Raw genomic sequence first — 18,877 nt, 5'->3', positions numbered from 1 at the left:
ATAGCGTTTTTCTGAAGAAATCCGTCTCCATCCTGCTTTCTCATATTATAAAGTGTTTCATTAACCACCAGCGAACCCTCACGTTACATTAAGCGTAGCTTTTTTGTTGTTGTAGAAACTGGATATGATTTGATTTCTCTATGACTATCACTGCACACTTTCATAATCAGAAGATATTGTAAACATGGCTTTGACCCAAAATGCTACGTTCAAATCATGCTAGCATTTTTAATACTACAAACAACCTCCTTCAATTTTTTTATTTTTCACCAGTCAATACTGTTCTACTATTCTGAAATCTGCTTTAGTAACTTATCAGTGTATCATTACATTGACACGCACACACACACACACGCACACACACACACACACACACACACACACACACACGCGTAGCAACTGTCAAAGGAAGACTTGTAAACGTTTGCAAATGAATAAGGTGACACAGAGACCTATGTACAAGACAACATTATATTCCTTTAATTTTTTATTCTTTTTCTCAGTTTGGAAATTGCAGGGTCAATATTTTCATTGAATCACATTACTGGACATGATGCACCAAAATGTACTAATCAATTTATCAGTTTACAGGAATACACTGAATAGAGCACAAGGTTTCACAATGGATACACGACTGACGTTTTGCCCCATTGCACTTACAACAGTGAATGACATTTTCCAGATGTTTTGTTTCTTTTTTTTCTCCCCCCTGCTTATTCCAAAAATAATCTGATCACATTCTAGATCGCAACCACTGAAACCTCCTGATTGTGGGACATGAAGGCAACTTGTTGCCTCGGAGGTTCTAAAATACAATAAAGATAGAATCTCGACATAGACTGTATATTTTGAACGGGAATTGGTGTTCCATTTTTGTTCCACTGCTGTAAACGGTCAGTACAAGTTAGCCACATAGACTATGCATAAGCAATTATCATAATCATCTTCCTTGTTACTGATAATAAATGTTCTTTTATACACAAAAGTTGGCAGCAAATACGGCATGGGGATGCACATGACAGCCGTACTCAAAACAAAAGCTGTACAGTCGATTGAACGTGTATTTACAGTCGGAATGAGGATGGCTGCGCTAAAAGCTGCTGAGTCGTACGTGCCTCGCATCAAGCAGATCTCGGAGGCACTGTGACATAACTTCCACGTGTCTGCTTGTCAGGGAGCAGCGGCCACTTACCAGCCAGGCTTGTGCTTTCAACATAAAAAGACATGCCCTGATTTGTGTGACTGGCTGAACTTTTTGCTCATTTTCTGCTCACCGTCCTGTTTGCGAACCTTGCAGAAATCATGCCAGGCTGTAAGTCATAACCGAGCATCGAAGCATAATAGATCTAATCATGCACCTTTTCCCGCCATGAAGGCTTGGCTGCTGAGTGATTTAATCAAAAGGTGAATAATATCCGAAAAAAAAAGCATTCCGTTCACCCTTGAAAGGTTTATAGTAACACCCAAATATCTACACAATTATATCGACACAAATGAAGTGCTGACCATGTGTTTTGTTTTCGTCACAGGTTCGTAGCAGCACAGACGGTCACTGCAAGCCCAGGTCAGGCAAAAAACGCTCCAGGAACTAACAAACAGCCAAGGAAGCGGCCAAGCAAACCCATGCTACCAAGCGACAGGATGGTGGACATTCAAAAAACGGACAGTAGACACAGTTTACCCTTTGGCAACAAGTCCCTGCGGACGGCGGTGACAGCTCAAGAAACATGCAACGGAGAAACAAAACTCTACTTCAATCGTAAAAACATACGTACAAGTATATCTTTTAACTGCTCGACTCGGTAATCGCTTCGCTGTGATGACGTCACTACCGGATTCAAAACGAGTCTTCGCTGTGATGACGTCACTACCGGATTCAAAATGAGTCTTTGCATAGAACATCAGAATTGCTCATCTACACTTGTGTGAGTGTGTGTGAGTGTGTGTGTGTGTGTGCGTGTGCGCGCGGGGAATAAAGGCAGTGGGCCCAGCTTGTTGGAGAGATCGTTGATGACTTTATAACCGTAGAGCAGAAAGCAACTCCGTGATGGCAAATATGTGCGTTTGTAATGTGTTCCTACCACTCTGCATGCTAACACACGTGCACGTCTGGACATCGGGTACGATGGTTGTAAACCGTTCGACAAACTGTACAACAAGAAGCGTCGGACAATTCCCCATCGCTAACGTACACGACATTTATACCATTGTGCTATATACCGTTATCTGCATGCTATTGCTTTTTTTGTTTTTTTTTAAGTCACCGAGCAAATTATTTGATGCGAGAAAACTTGACAGTTAACAAAATAAAAAGCTTCAAATATAAAGTTGTACCAAATAAAACAACAAGGTAAAAATGTTATTCCATAAATACACAAATAACAAATTTACATCATGACATCTTGAAAGATTATGTACATACAGTAGTATACAGCTGCGTAAAAATAAACGTGTCATGATATGGACATTTGAAAACATACGAGGTATATAAGTACAAAAACAAAATCTGAATAAGGCCCGTCCAATCAGTGATTATGAGGCAAATTGAAAAGGAACAAAAAGATGAGACACGAAAGCTCCGCGCAGACGATAACGATGGCTTTGTGATGGCAAGATAAAGAGCCACTGCCACTCTTTCATTTTGGTCCTCTCATCTGTGTGAATCTCACACTTATGGGCACACACTGGCAGTCATTTCTTTCCCTAACTAAACAAAAAAATAAAGCTCATGACGAGTGGCTGTTGGAAAAGTACAGATATGGATTTCTTTTTCAATTTTTTCCTGTCATATACTTGTGCGTGCATGTACACAATGCATTCTGTAGAGACATTGAAAAAAAAAAATGAGGAGAAGTAAGAACACATTCAAAGACAGGGTTACCTTCCCATACTGGAATGTAGAGATCGGGACAAACCGAGCGCTCAGGTTTGTTAGTGGAGTCGTCCGTGAGTTTCTTTAATACCAGAAAAACCTATGACATGCTTTAAGAATCCGCATCAGTGTGGAATCAAATAATCCTCGCCAGATGTGTAATCCTCAGACATGGAAGAGCATCCAGTAGAGGGCGCACTGAGGCTTTTTTTTTTTTTCGATTGGAGCACAGCCGGCCTGCTCCAGCAGTGGGCCTTGAACTTTCTTTTCCTTCCCGGAAGGCTTTCCATGGAGGAGGAGAAGAAGCAAGAGCTCCTTTAGCCTCTCTCCTCCGCCTACCGTCCTCCTGGAATGAAGACGGATACCTCTTGAAGGTTAATACATCCATACGGGATCACATTTACCAGCCTGAGAAGACAAACCAAATGTAAAAGCTAACTCACGTGACCAAGTGCTTTTAGATCCTTTGACATGGAGCAAATCAATCCGAATGAGTTTTAAATCGCATCTCTGCCGGCCAATCGCAGGCCTGATGGTGACCGCGGTAATCCACTGGGACGATGAGTCGGGTTTATCGTCACATTCTCCTAATGAATCCTCAGACCGGCCCCAGACTCAAATTGACGGACTTGCATTTGTGGCAGCTGAACGAAGGAACCTATCAAGTCCACTCTGCGAGGGTCCCAGCAGGTTCTCGGACAGAAGCTAACATGAAATGAATTCTAATTCACTTTATTCGCTCCTCAGCGGCTTTGCGCCATTGAGCAGAATTAGTCCATTAGTTCATTGCACCGTGTAATGAGGACTGCTAAGCATGAGTCATGAATCTGTGAGCCCGCGTGTTCTCTTGTTCCCGTGCGTCTTTGCGTGTGTGACATTAAATCCAGGCCACAATTAGCTTTCTCGGGCTAATTTTAACCCTGTTTGCCTAGCCCAGATTATGATGGAAGTGTGTGACTGTGGAGTTACAAGGTAAACCGATTTAGCATTCAGATCTTGTGCTCTTGGTTTTGCAGCAGAAAGTAGATAACTTTAATGAACTGAAAATACTCAGCAACCGTGAAGCAACAATACTACAAAAATCACTAAACCATTTCAGAGTGATTGTGATACTTCTGAGTGGCTGTGTTTGGGGTTGCATCACCAAAAATATTGAAAATGTTTTTTTTTTTTTACATCCATTAATAGTTGAATCTTTCACGTTTTCAACAATTATGTATTTAGAAAGAAATCTCTAAATCCACATCACGGGGTCATTAACTCATTCACTCCCAGCCATTTTCACTGAAGCAATCCCCTTCACTCCCGGCTGTTTTACTGGATTTTGCCTGATTTTGCAAGGCGCACAGAATATTGTGTTCTATTGCTATAAAACCATGGAACCTACCAAAAGAAAGATTAGAGTCTCTTATTTTATGAGGAGAAAAAAAAGTATTTTTTTTTAATGTTTCAATTTTGCAGCAATTAGCATTAGAATATAGCTAAGTTTTCTCATTATTCACAAATCTATTTAGAATTGTGAGTAAATTAGCTTTTTTTTCCCAACAGGGCCCTGGTTGATCTCTTTTTCTCTGCTGCCACCTGCTGGCCGTTTGTGTAATAACTACCATAAACAAACGTAGGGAAAAAACATTTAAATACGTCTTTGGGACACGCAAACACATTTAAACTAGAACATATTCATACGTTTTTGGGAAGAAATGAGTGAGAAAACAATTGGATGTGGATGTGATCAACAAGTGTGTTTTAATGGCTTTTACTTACCGACCATTGATGCTGGATTTCAGTCATTTTAAGGCATCCACTTGATTTTCAGATCCCCCTCCACGTTCAGCTCCACTTCAATCACATGCACGTCTGGGGATTTCAGTGCTGACAAGGCTCTCCTTTGATTCCAACTGTTCAGTAATGTGAGGTAAAGTAGAGGCACCCGAGATCAGCCCCAATGTACAAAGTATTTCATGAGTCATCATTTACCTTAAGTCGTCTGCATGTGCTGTGCAGACTTTGCTAAACTTAACTACCGGTACACTCATCAGCCACAACATTACATACACGCCATAAACGATGAGCTTGAACATAGGAGCTGTATCAAAATAATGCTCAGTTTTGATATTATTATTATTTATTTTTTATTTTTATTATTAACATCATCATCATCATCATCATCATCATCATCATTATTAGGGGTGTCGAGTGATAATTGTTTTTACTCGTAATTAATTCAATAATTAGCTCACGATTAATCACAAATTTTATATATGTTCTAAATGTACAATAAAATGTACAATATTTTTCACCCCTAAGTTTTCATACTCGTGTTAACATAAAAGTGGGGGATTTTTTTTTAAACTAATAAGAATATGGTTGCATCTTTTAGTCATTGATACAGTAATTTCATAATAATTTATAAAATTTAGTTAAAAAAAGATGTACTGTACTGTAAAAAACGAGTGTGATATTGATTTATGTTGAGGTCATTTTTTTGCCTCTAGATGGCATAATTGCATTTGTAAGACATTGGTGAAATTTTTTTTTTCATTAAATGAGTTATCTAATCTTTAACATGAAGTAACTTGTGAAATTCTGCACATTTTTAAAATTGTAAAATACAACTTGACTCCACTCCCACAAATATATGCATTATTATTAAATTAATTACTGCTAAATTTTGATGTGGACGTGTCTGCTGCGTTGCAACTGGAATTCCCCCAGTACATGCTTTCCAAGTAAGAGGCAGTCATTAATCGCGCTTAAAAAATATTATTATAAACTTATTTTAACACCGCTAAATTATTATTACAGTAAAGCATTTGTATCTTTGTAAAGGCAGATTTTTTTTATGTTGCTGCTAATATAACATTGACTCTCAAGAGTATACAGGAATATCTGATAAAACACTAAATATTAACAATATCATTCTAGCAACAGTCTTAATGTTCCCACAGTGGTCATAAAAGAACCCAAGTAATCAACAATTTACTCCACGGTTGCATTTGTTTTTATGATGCAAGTGTTAACCAAAGTGGATTATTGTCATAGTTCTTGACAGTGACTCAATGCTTGATCGAGCAGGTGTCGGTGTGTTCATCTCCAGAGGCAAAAACAAGACACTTACTGATGCTCCTAGGATCCCACTCTCTCGCTCAACATCCTCCCGGATGGTAAAATGCAATCAAATGACGTTTCATAGGTTTTTCTGGTACAAAGCTTCTCATTTTGTATTGTTGTGATTCTGCAGACCCTGTGAAGACAGACACATTTTCGCCGATAGTGTACATTAGAAAATATTCTTTAAAACATTTTTGTGATTAATTATTAATTTTAGTAGGCAAGCGGGTTGCCATCTGATGCCACGCATCCTAAAATAAACCCATATTGTCTTATCTTGTAAAAAGTGGTACGTCTAGGTTTTCACTCACCCTCTTCTCTTCAATTCAAAAGAATGAAGTAAATTTCTTCCCAAGGCCAGACAAAGCTGCAGGAATGAGTAACATTAACACATCACTGCAACTCAACCGTTGCACAATTTACTTCATAATAGGCAGCAAAAAAATGATAACCATCATAATATATTTATAAGTGGCTGTACCGTCTCCCAGTTTTCCCGCCTGCTCCGCTGCGCCTCCTTGCAGAATTTTGGTTAGAACGTTTTCTCCTTCAGCAGGTGCTTGTCCAGCTGCGGCACTGCCGATACCACCGGCTTTGCTACCGATCCCAACAGGGGCAGTTTTGGAGCCTGCAGACAGAAAAAAATATATCTAACCACTATATTCTATTTGTTTAAGTTTGTTGTTGTCCAAAGTTCTGAGACTTACCAATGCCTGTTAGAGGGGGTGGAGTTGTTTTGGTAGTCTGAGGTATGGTTGGGACTGCCATTGTAGGCTTCATTCCTATGGAAGTTGCTGACGGTGTGGCATCCATTTTTACCTGCAGAAAAAACTTGGCCATAAAACAAATATTGACGCAACTCACCACAATGGCAAAGTAGTTGAACTCAATTTAGCAGTCTGTGAAATTATGGATGTCTTCATCCTAAAATGTTATTGTCATTGTTTGTCAGCAGGACAATACACACCAACAACTGTGGCTCTACTTTCCCACATGCAAACTCAAGTGGCAACATTTTTTTGTTTTGTCTCTTAAATTGTGTTGGCACTCGTAAATTAAGCTGCCGATTGCTCGAACAGGTCCACTTTTTTACATCTTGTCTTGTTTTTTTCTTATATATTTTTTCCTATAAATTCATGAAAATGTCCGTTTTTGACTACCAATTAGCATGTTTTGATTTTGATTGACGCTTCATTCAACAAATGGGAGGCCGAGCGCACCGTGTTGTTACTGTGCCTGGTAGACTGCGGAATGCAAAAAGGTGGGTTTTGTGTGCTTGTTATTATTGTTATGTATCAAAAAAGTATATATTTTTAAAAGAAAAAATGTAGCTTAGTCTTCTATATATGTCACGTCCTGAGCGTTCAAATAGGGTGCTGATATGTGTCAGCAGTCCGTAATTTTAGCACACTGGTAGCGCGCTGTGCTTCCAAACCATAGACGTAGTAGCAGTGCGGGTTCGATTACCCCCCCTTAACAATAAATAAATAAAAACATTTTAAAAGTCGATTGCAGGAGGTTGGCTTCTTGTAAAGTAGATCTTGGGTTTGCTTTAAAACATTATTTCATTATTTATTCATTTATAAAGTAAGACTTTAAAAGAGTTATGTTTTTGTTTTGTTTTACTTTCTACCCAAACAGAAGAGGTAGGCAGTTATAATGTATGACATCTTTGAGTAAATTTTTAATATCATATAAGTATCTCAATTCTTCGCTGAGTGTCCTCTTTTTTGGAAATCAAAATATGGTTACCCTACCAATTATTTAACTTGTAGCACATTGTTTTTAACTAAACACTAAGTACTGTTTGCTTTTACTAACCGCTGTAGTTGCTGGCTGTCCTGCTGCAGAGCCTCCTGATGGACGCCCCTGTGTCTGTGCATGGCTTGGTTTGGGTTGCTGTTGCTGTGGTGGACCAGTTCCTGCGGTAGTTGTTGGCTGGATGCTCGGAGGGGGTTGACTGTGCTGCTGCGGCTGCTGCTGTTGTTGTTGCTGTACACTTAGCGGCTGCTGCTGCGCTTGCTGAGTACCATCAAGAGCTTCAGAGACCGGATGTCTACCCGACTGACTTTGACCACTTGGCCGTTGCCCAGCATGGCCCTGCTGCTGCATCTTGGAGCCTGCAGCAGATGGATCTTGCCTTCTTGTGCGCTCTCCCGGTTGTCTCTGGCTCCGCCCCCCAGTGCCGTGGTGATGACCGGCAGTGGGGTCACGGGAGAAGTCTCCTGAGTTCCGGGGGCTTCCTTGGGCAGAATGGGAGTCCGGGCCGCCCCGCCTCTGGGCAGAAGAAGCGCTCCTGCCATCAGAGCGTCCTGAAGTGTCTTTGGGGTGTGTCCTGGTAGAACGGGAGGACCTGGGATCTTCTGAAGCGTGTCGGGAAGAGTTGTGCCTCCCAGAACTGTTGCTGTGATATCGCTGGTCCCGTGATGCCGCCGAGGAATGGCGTTGATGGTTGTCATCCTGGGGTCCGTATTCCTCTGGCGGCTCATCATAGTCATGGTAGGTGTGCTTTGTGCGCCGACCTGTCGATGACTGACTTCCACCTCTGTGATGTCTTGAACGTTCTGATCGGGCCTCCCGAGGCTTTTCAAACCAATCGGTCTCCTCTTGGCCCAAATGATAGGCTTTTTTAAAACCAGAAAAACATTATCAGTCAATAGTTTTTTTCTTGCAAAGTGCGGTGTAGATAGAAGCCATGCGATAAATAAAGTCCACTTTGTGAAGCCATGCACATTTTAGGAAGCCAGTGCAAAAAAAACGGACACCAAAGCATGCAGAACATAAAAGTCAATTCTTTTATCACAGGAGACATTGCAGAAATCAGAGGAGACAACGAAAAGGACAACAAAAATAATGGCGTTCTTTTCAGCACTCTTCATTTGGCATGCAGTCTCTTTTCAGTAAAGGTGGAACAAACATGTAAGACAGCAAAAAGTATTCAGCACCAGTTACCTTCACTGTCAGAAACAGCACAGTGCATGTCGTCTACAAGGTACGGGTCATCTGGTTTATACACATGACTCCTCGGAAGGTCCTTCTTGTGGTGGTCCTGCACGTCTGGAAGCGAATGACTTGACCCATATTGGTTCCTCACATCATGGGCATTTGCCGCAGCAGAGCTCCGTCCAATGCCGACAGGTTTACCAACAGGACTGATTGGACTCTCTTCCTCTGAATTCTGATTGCGTATGGGTGGCCGTCCACTGCGGCTGCTTCTCTGAGAACGTTCTATGGCATCCCTCTCATAGGATTTGCTTCTGTGACCCGAGGCATCTCGGGATGATATCTTATCCATGCCATATCCGGTGGACCTGGACCTACCAGAGCCGTACATGCGATCTTCTTCCTCAAGTCCCTCGCGACTGGTGCCGTAATATTTCTGCTGGTCATATGCATTCCTCTTCATTCCGTATGCTGTTTCATCCTGCTTCTTGGACCGGGACACCACCGTACAACTGCCTCCTGTCGAGGTTGTCATAGTGTAGGATGCCAGGTCTGCCTCCACATCTCGAGCTTCCTCAATAGGAGAAAACTTTGATATTTTCTGCTCCATTCCTTGTTTTCGGTGCTTACTGCGTTTAGAAGAGACTACGGCAGGGGCAAGATTTTTGGGTGAGCCTTTGTGGCTACTGGAGTTACTCCGTGATGAGTGTTTGTAGTCATCGTAATAATAAGATCCTCCACTAACTGTGGTGCTAGTACGAGTGTCCACTGTGCTCTGGTAACCCACTGTGCCAGTGGGTCTTCCATATGCATCTACCGGCTCATCTTCAGGTCTACCATAGGTGCCGCCACGTCCAGGGCCATTCTCGCTGCGATATCGCCCTCCTACCGGATGACCTAGGGCATCAGTTGGTTGACCGGTGTTGTCTTTTGTCAATTCGCTGATGTCATCAATCATTACATAATTCCTTGGAATGTTCTGCTCTAAATTAGAGGTGTAATGTTCATCTGAAACATAAGCAGATGTTGGGCTGTCACCAGAGTGTGTGAGGCCAGGCTCAGAGGGGCGATATTGTCCATACGCATTGCTGTAGGCGGAGCCATATGTAGCATCTGGAGCTGATGTGGCCACCGAGACTGCTGGGTTGCTGATGACCTCATAGTTGGTGGGAAGTTTCTGCTCAAGGTCTGCCAAAGAGGTCTGCCTTGGTCTTTGATGTACTGTGAGGATATCTGCCTGGGACGGGTAAGACAGTCCAGGTTGGTAGGAGCTGTGGCTGGGATAAGGAAGGCTCTGGCCTGGCATTGGCTGGCTTGGTGGATGGAAGGTCTGGTGACTATGTTGATGCATGCCAAGGTCTGTTTGGTAAGATGGTTGGCTATACATACGGGAGGAATAGGTTCCCTGGTTCTGGTAGCCAGGGCCTGGAGGGGGTTGGGGCTGGAACGTCCCTGGCTGGGGCTGGAACGTCCCTGGCTGGGGAGCAGAGGATGAAGGGTACTGAGGAGGTTGGAAGCCAATTTGATGGTAAGAGGAGCCTGGCTGCTGTGTCGATGGTTGATTTTGAGGGTAAGGATAAGACATATAGGCGGAGGTTGAGGAATACTGGGATGTTGCATTGACATCATTATTAAACTGACTCAATGGTGCAGTGCTGGGCCTTGTCAGCAAACCATTAGCATCAAAGGTTGCCGTTGCAGTTCCCATCCTGAGGTTATTGAGCTCGCTGTCTGACATGTAGTCCCGAGCATCACCCATACAGCGCAAGTAAGCCAACTCTCTCCTCTCCCGCTCTTTCACCATGGTCTCCTTACGTTGTGTAATGCCTAATTCCAAGTAACGTAATTTGGCGTCAATCTCTTTCTCTTCTTCCTCCAGTTCCGCTTGCTGCTTCCTGAGCTTTGACGACTCTTGTTCCACGGCTTTCAGTTCACTCAGCAAACCTGCCTTGGTGACTCCTTGTGCAGGTCTAGGCAAAACCCTCTGAGGCATGCCAGGAGAATTGTACATTTGTGCTGGAGTAACAATGGGGAGCGGAATCTCTTCTGGAGGGGGGCTGGGAAGAGTCCTCTTTACCTTCCTCATCACAGCATTCTGCTGCTGCAGGGAGGCCATCTGCTAGGAGAGGCAGAGACACATCAGCAGAATGAGCTATAAACAGAATGTGTTTATGTAAATCAGGCTCATTAATGTACCTCAGTATGCACGAAGGGTCTGCATACCCTAATTTAAAAGCTATATAGATTGATATATAGTTAAGTATTCAATTTAAATTGACCTACATGCGAAGTATGACTATTATTTATATCAGAATTTTAAACATTTTGATTTCGTTTTATGCCACATTCCTGTATTGTATGTTTGTGAAAAATAAAAGAGTGTCATGCATACATAACTTTACAAAATGTATAATCATAACATTCACATTGTCTGACCTATTCAGTCACCAGTCACAAATCATGAAAGTTCACATTTACACTTTTGACTAGGAGAAAACACAGATTAATTTCAGATAGGTTATCTTACAAACTTCTGCAATAGTATATTTTTTAAATGACAAAACTGTGCATGTTTCTTAAATTATTACCAGTGACATGCAGTAAGACAAAGAAAGTATTATTTAAAAAAAATAAAACAAACAAAACAAACAAAAAGTGACAATGTGCCTGTCTTGTACTTACAATTTAGTTGTTATGGGTGGATCCATGACGATGATTAAAAAAGTTTGTCTCATATTATTCTGGATAATTTTCGAAGGAATATTAATTTACTTTTCAAGGCTGATAAAAGTAAGAAAGGTAAGCATAACAATGATGTATCCATATTGTGTCCTCTTGGCAACTCTTAAGCTTTTGATAGCCAGAGAGAGTGTGAGAGAGAGAGAAATAAGAGGAAAAGGGGGTGGAGATACTAAGTAAGGAAAAGTAGAGAAAAGGCTGAAGGGAAAAGCGTTTCTGGCATGGCCAACATATTCATCTGGCAACATCCTGCTGTAATGTTAGATCTGGTGCATTTATGGCCACATAGAGCGTAGATTATATTGCATTATACATGGGAAGTTATTAGATTTGATTAACTTTATTTTACAAGAGACAGTCATTGACCACTACATTAGTTATAGCTGTACATTCTAATAGGATCCACTTCAAATTCAATCCAAGATCCATTCATTTAGTTTAGTTAATATTCAGTATAACAGCAATGTGTCATTTTCCCCTAAAGCTACCAAATAAATAAATACACAAACAAACAAACAAACAAACAAACAAATAAATAAATAAATACATACATACATACATACATAAATAAATCAAATGTTTACTACCTGACTGTTGGACACAGCTTGCTGATAATATGGAGAGAATCTGTTCTTGCCGGGATCCTCTGATGTTGGGCTGAGAGGCTTTGGATCAGACATGGAGCGCTGCACACTTTTGATGGGTCTTGGTAGAGACTGGTGGCGTTGCGGTGATTCAGCAGTGAAGGCCTTTTGCTGGGGTGTCACATGGGCTTTGTTCAGCTTTTCTTGTGAGGCAAATGTTGTCTCCAACATTCGATGAGGAGACAACGGAGAGACTGGGGAGTACAAAACCTGAGGGGATTTTGGGGGCTGGCGAGAAGATTCATTTGCTTGCTGCTGATAACCGATTTCCAGAGGGTCGGGTTTTCGTCTCTCGAACTTCGCAACTCCTTGAAGTCTCTGGGAGTTTGGGTCAGATGTATTTGCACCAACTATGTGCAGACTTGTAGAGTATGGACTAATTGTTGTAGGGACACTGAGTTGAGGAGCAACCACACCTTGAGACTGTGATTCTGGTTCAGTTTGACAAGCCAAACTTTCTCCCTTGTGGGTCCTCTCAGGCGCTGCTATGTAATGTAACAGGTCAACCTTTGAGCTCTCTGCCATAGTGATATGAATAGCTGGTGAAACCCTACCTAGTTGGTCAGATTCTGTCTGGCATGAGGAGTCATTTGAGGTTTGAATAGCTATACTTGCCGATACCGCTCTAGATGACCCCTCTGACTTAGTCTCACCACTGGATTCTGAGTGCTTTGATATACGTGAGCGTCGGCGCCTTACTGGCTGCTGGTCCCAGTCTGCCTGGTCCTCTTCATCAGTCTGCACACTGCAGTCTGCAATCCGTCTTGTTCTTCTGCGCCGGTTTATGAATCGGTCCTCTCCATCTTCATCATCTGTTTGCACGCAACTATCTGATATCTTCTTTCCGGAATCATCCTCTGCGCTGTCTCTGAGACGGGGCATGGAATTTTGCTTCTTCATTATCTTGGACTCAGCCTGTTTGTCAGTGCTTCTCAAAGACATTTCAGACACAGAACTGTGAATAGGTCTAGCAGCCACCACAGCTTGGACCACTTGTCCATCTTGCCAGAATTGAACAGTCTGCCCATCTTGCTGAATAACCCTTCCACTCTGATCACAAATAAGGAAGCCTTGAGGAGGCCCTCCTCCAACCACAACCCCTTGTATGGTACCCTGGGCAGATGTTGCAGCAGCGACTGCTGAAGCCGCGGCTGCTTCCGCGGCTGCAGCAGCTGCTGCTGCCTCCACTGCTGCTGTCTTTTGTCTTTTCTGCTCCTCCAGCTGCAGCTGGAGTTGCTGCTGCAGAGACTGGATTTGTTCAAGCTGCATTCTCTGTTGGGCCAGTTGCTCTCTTTGCATAATCAGCTGAGTCTCCCGCTCTGCTTGCTGTTGTTGTAGGACCTGTTGCTTGATGGTGTGCAATTCCTGAATTTCACGCTGAACAATTAGTTGTTCTTTTTCTCTGTGTCGTTGAAGCTCCATACGATCTCGCTCAAGCTCTTCATGGAGGCGCAGTTGCCTAAGTTTTTCCAATTCAACACGCTCTCGATCTAGCTGCAGCATGTGCTCTTGTTGCTGACTAAGCCTCTCATCCTCCTTGCCTTTCTGAGCATCACTAGGAGATATTTTTGAAGCTGGGGCAGTAACACTGGGTGTGATGTTACCATGTGTCAAAACTGGGGGTTGGGGTTGACTGATGGATTGAGCTTGAGGATGGGTTTGGGTTAATGATAAAGGTTCAGTTTGAGCGGGCAGTTGCTGTTGCTGCATCTGGGCTTGTGGTGGCTTGACAGTTGGAGGCTGACTTTGACCTTGAGAGCTGGACATCATCTGTGACGTATGTTGAGTCTGCTCGGCTTGTGTGCCGATTGCGCTAGCTTGGGTTGGTGGGATAATTGCAGCTGCAGTTGAAGGCTTTCCAAGATACATGGGAGTTTCATGTTGTGAGGTGCTTAGAGTAGGTATAATGCCAGAGGTTGTGGCTGAAGCAGAGTACTGGTTTGATGGAGGATATGAATAGGTTCCTTGTGTGGCCAGTGGAGTTCTGGGACTCACTTGAGGCAATCTGGTAAGACTAGCTAATGGTACAGCGGTTACACCTGCAGTGTATGGCCTGTAAATGCCTCTAGGCATGGGTTGCAGAACAGGACCTGGCTGGGTAGTAATTGGCAAGGTAGAGGCTATTGGAGTGTTTATGGTAGAATATATCATGCCATCACCTCCTCTTAAAGCAGCAGGATACAAGGCACGTATACTTGCTTGTCTTGCATTTATTAGGTTTGTTAGGTTTTGACTATTTGACAAGGCTCTTCCATCTGAGCCATACATCAGACTAGCTCTTATTGATGCTAAACTTTGATGGAGATTTAACCTAGCTAACTGTGCACCTCTTCCAACCCCATAGGGTATTAGTTCATGATTATTTCCATACCGTGTCGCAAACTGATCAGCTGTGTTAAGAGCAGCACACATCTGGCTAATTTCCCTTGCAGTGGTTGCACTGAATTGAGCTAGATTGGAGTCCTGTGGTCCTGTTAACTCCTTTGGCCCATAGCAGTAGTCAGAATCGATATTTGACATTGAGCCATAACGCCGAATAGGTAATGTGGGGCCTGCGATGTCTCCTTGGTGACGCAAGTCTGTGTATGAGCCATACTGAGCTCCCATGCCAAGGTATCCGCTATCATAAGTCTGATTCATGTTGCTAAGATCTACTGCCAGACCTTCTTTAACATTCCTCTGGTAGTGAACAGCATCAGTCATAGAAGGCAGATTAGTATCAGACATGGAGGGTTGTATTCTTCCTGATGGAACTATTGGTGTTTGGTATGCTTTATGTTCCTCCGTTATGCTCTGTGGAGCCTGAGATTGTTGATGTTGACTGATGCTGTAATGCGGAGGAGGTGAAACTTTTGAAGTCTCAGTGGAAGGTTTTTTATCTGGTGATACTGTCGTTGGCTTCTGAGTGAATGACCCTGCACAGGAGCCAGCAAATGGCAAATTGTATACAACATCGCAACAAGCAACTTGGTTTTCTGGTTTGATCTGCCCGGTCAAATCCAAGACTTGAGGCGTGGGAGGAGGCTCTTCTTTCTTGAGTAACTGAGTCACTGTTCCTGATTGAGAAGTTTTACTTTCATCAAGCTGAACCATCATAACATGGGGTTTTCCTGTGGACAGGTTCATTACTGTTGGTTTGTTTTGTAGCTCGAGAGCAACTCCACCATAGATTTCATGCGGGGCATTACAAACAGGTTGGGAAGCGAGTGGAGCTACTCTCGCAGTAACTATCGGCTGGGAACTGGTTGTCTGAGTAACTACGAGATCCTTTTTCATCACAAGTGGAGGGATTTGATTAGCTAAGTTGTAACGAGCAAATGAAGAATTCTGATGATGTTGCTGGAGCTGCTGCTCGAGAAGTTGTTGCTGCTGCAGGAGCTTTTGTTGTTGTAATTGCAGTTGCTGCTGCTGGATACCTAAGTTCTCAAGACAGGCATCGATTTTGGGAATAGACGGATCTGAAACTGGGGTCTTACTCTGGGATAAACACACAGCTGAGCCCACTCCCTGCCCCAAATCTACACGATTATGCAAAGGATCGCCATAGATAATTGGCTGTTTGGTTTGTGATATGAACATAGCACCTGCAACTGTCACGCTTACCGTTGTTGGTGTTGATACAGAGACGTGTGGTTGCTCTTGTGCATTCAGGTTCATGATAAGAGGTTGCACTGCTGTGTGCCGAACAGATGGCTGTTCTGTCCCTAAAGAGTACTTTCTCGAGTCAGAAGCTAAGGATGTTAGATCCATCCCTTGTTCTGTCATTATAATTGGGGCAGATCTCATTGGGGCTCTAAGATCCATAATATTAGCTGGATGGGTTTGACTTTGGACCATGACCACTGAAGTGCCTGAAATATTTGAGAGTTTACATAGAGATATATTCTCCATAGAAAGTGACCCACGACTCTGTGTGCTACTAGCAACATTTGTTTTTTCAACATTTTGAGCCATTTGTGAAGAATGTTTTGGGGGCTGCTGGGACAAATGCGGTGAAGTTGGAGAACTTGCTGATGGATGCTGGGAGCTATACAAGGTTTTATAGCTAACCTGTGTTGGTGATGATAAAGGGGAAGTGGATGAATTTACAGTGACTGGTTTGGCAGGATGAGGTGCTGTAGATCCAAGTGTTATTACCATTACTGGTGCATCTTGAGAGGACTGTTGTCGTACAAGACGTGGCGAATTAGACCGTTGAGCTCCATGGGAAGCTACAGTTGACGATGGCCCGCCAGGCAGAGTTGGCAACTGCCTGCCACCACTTCCTGTGGGTCGCACGGGGGTTGTATGTGTTGGGCTTTGTACAGGAGAAGTGGTGGGTGAGGTTTGTGGGCTGGACCCTTTGAAAAGGGAGAAAACTTTGTAAGATAAAGAGGATGCGGTAGAGTCGGGTGAGGCCTGCGCTGGCCGTTGGGAGCCAGCACCAGTTGCATTTCGAGTTGTAGCACTGTGACTAACTTGCATTTTGGTTGTGGTAACGCCACCAACAACACCTTCAATTTTGGCACTCTGTGACACCATCCTATTTTGAGTTTCTTTTGAGAGATGCTGTGCTGCGTGAATTCCTGGAATTCGTGGGTCATTTCCAGTTGTGGAGAAGGACATGGGTGTGGAAATCTGGGTTGGGCTTGAGCCAGGGTTTAAGGCAGAACCTGTTTGAAAGGTTGTATTGTCAAGAACCGAATGTTTCTGCTGTGTAACACTTTTTCCTTGTTTGTGAAGGAGCTGGGCTTTCTTCATCATCTCCTCATAGACTTCCTCTGCACTTTTTAGTGTTTTATCAGTGGAAGACATAGACGGTGTCTTGTCTGTTGGAGAGTATAGTGATGTAAAAGTCGGAAGGTTATATTCATTCCCTGATTTGTAGAGCTTGCCACCTATTATCTCAAAGCCTTCTGCTTCAGAGTCCATTGAGGGTGAGTATTCGGAACATGATGACCTGTGGAGCTCTTCCATCTCCGCAGCCTGTCTCAGCTCCTCAGTTGGCGACGCATCCTCTATGGGAGAGAGATTACTCGGGGGAGTTTTGGATCTTTCCCGGCGTCTCTGTGCTCGCAGTTCCTCCTTATCTCTCTTTGTTTTTCGAGCAGTACTTCGAATCCTCTGTTGCTCAAGGTCTCTCATTTCTTCCTGTTCTCTGAGCAGCTCTTCTTCCTCTCTGAGCTCATCCTCCTCTGAGGAGTCCTCAATGGTGGGCAGCAATGGCCCATGTGAGCGATGTCTAGCTTTCCTCTGCTGTTTTGCTTCCTCTAGTCTCGCTCTTCGACTAGGGCTGCTGTCGCTGTCATCTTCCATGGATGATACTGATGTTGGTGAAGTTCCTGAAGTGTAGCTAGGAGTGGTAGCAGGTAGAGTGGATGAATATTCTCCTTTGGACCTCTCCTCTGGCGAACCAGTCAGACTCTCCATCTCTAATTCTGGTTCTCGTAGGTCATGCTCAGCACTGAGTTCCATGTCTCTGTTGTAACTGTTAGTGTTATTTAACTCAATTGTCTTAAAACGGCGAAGACCCCCAGCCATTGCAACATCTTCCTCTTCTTCTGCCTTATATACACCTGCTGATTCTTTGGCTGCATCCTCAAAACTATTGGAATGGTGAGGAAGTCGTCGTCTCTCTTTGTTCAAATCCCCACTAGTTTTATGTCCTTTTTTAGCCTTCTGGTCTCCATATTCCTCCAACTCATCTTCATCGGCACTCATCTCCATAATTTGCCTCCTCATAAACTCTTCATCTGTTAAATCTTTATGTGACTTCTTTTGTCTTATTGGTAATGGCGAGAGACCACTTTCACTGCTGTCTTCCACATAATCATGACGGAGTTTACAGCTGAGCTCATCGTCTGATTCATCTCTTGTTGCATCGTCATCTGGACTTATGTCCCGTCCCTGTCCAACAGACAATGAATGAGGCCTATGCTTCTGGTCTGATGCCATTTTCGACTCCAACAAAGGCTTCATTGATGTTTCTAACTTAGTGATTTCAGAGGAAATGGGCACACCCCTCTCATTGAGCTTGACTGCGTCTTCATGAATCTGACCAATAATCTCCCCTTGATAGCTAGAGATTCCATCCGAGGAGTATCCAGTGTCACTTAAACTATGTGTACTTGATTTGATGTAATCCTGTGGGGAAAAAGAGGAGAGGAGTCAGAAGCAATGAAATACAATTTCTTTCTTCAGTTAACAGGTTTCAAGGTCCATTACAAGCTTTAGTAGACAGCTTTTATCCCACTATTTCATCAAACTCCTCAGCGTTTAAATTTTGAGCAGTTCTCAATAATAAGGAATAAAATGCACAGTGCCAAATACAGATGGTCTCTCTAATATGAAAATATTAGAGCATATTACAGTACATGAAATAGAACAACCATATCCTAGTACAGGGGTGGCCAAGTTCGGTCCTCGAGAGCCACTATCCAGCCTGTTTTCCATGTCTTCCTCCTTCAGCGCAGCTGATTCTAATGATCAGCTCATCAGCAAACTTTGCAGAAGCCTGACAACGATCCTGATCATGAATCAGGTGTGCTAGTGGAGAGAAACATGGAAAACAGGCTGGATAGTGGCTCTC

General features: G+C 43.2%; 1 protein-coding gene across 4 annotated transcripts in view; it reads right to left on the bottom strand.

The window, feature by feature from the left end:
* Positions 1-457: 457 nt before the first annotated feature.
* The window catches only part of bsnb (bassoon (presynaptic cytomatrix protein) b), a 61,659-nt gene continuing 43,239 nt past the window's right edge, over positions 458-18,877 (bottom strand). For 2 of the 4 annotated variants that reach the window (XM_077572925.1, XM_077572928.1), the window contains exons 5-13: positions 12,253-18,432; positions 8,936-11,045; positions 7,805-8,607; positions 6,691-6,802; positions 6,465-6,611; positions 6,295-6,350; positions 5,991-6,116; positions 4,637-4,770; positions 458-3,218 (exon numbers count right to left, since the gene is read on the bottom strand). In XM_077572925.1, coding sequence (XP_077429051.1) covers positions 6,310-6,350; positions 6,465-6,611; positions 6,691-6,802; positions 7,805-8,607; positions 8,936-11,045; positions 12,253-18,432 — 9,393 coding nt within the window. In that variant the 3' untranslated portion in view covers positions 458-3,218; positions 4,637-4,770; positions 5,991-6,116; positions 6,295-6,309. Of the gene's footprint in view, positions 3,281-4,636; positions 4,771-5,990; positions 6,117-6,294; positions 6,351-6,464; positions 6,612-6,690; positions 6,803-7,804; positions 8,608-8,935; positions 11,046-12,252; positions 18,433-18,877 lie in introns of all 4 variants that reach the window. The other 2 variants (XM_077572926.1, XM_077572927.1) reach the window with 2 other exon arrangements.

Source organism: Vanacampus margaritifer, chromosome 8 (genome assembly GCF_051991255.1).
Source record: "Vanacampus margaritifer isolate UIUO_Vmar chromosome 8, RoL_Vmar_1.0, whole genome shotgun sequence".
NCBI classification, from domain to species: domain Eukaryota; kingdom Metazoa; phylum Chordata; class Actinopteri; order Syngnathiformes; family Syngnathidae; genus Vanacampus; species Vanacampus margaritifer.
Note: the sequence above shows the minus strand (reverse complement) of the source record. Positions and strands in the feature narration are given on the sequence as shown.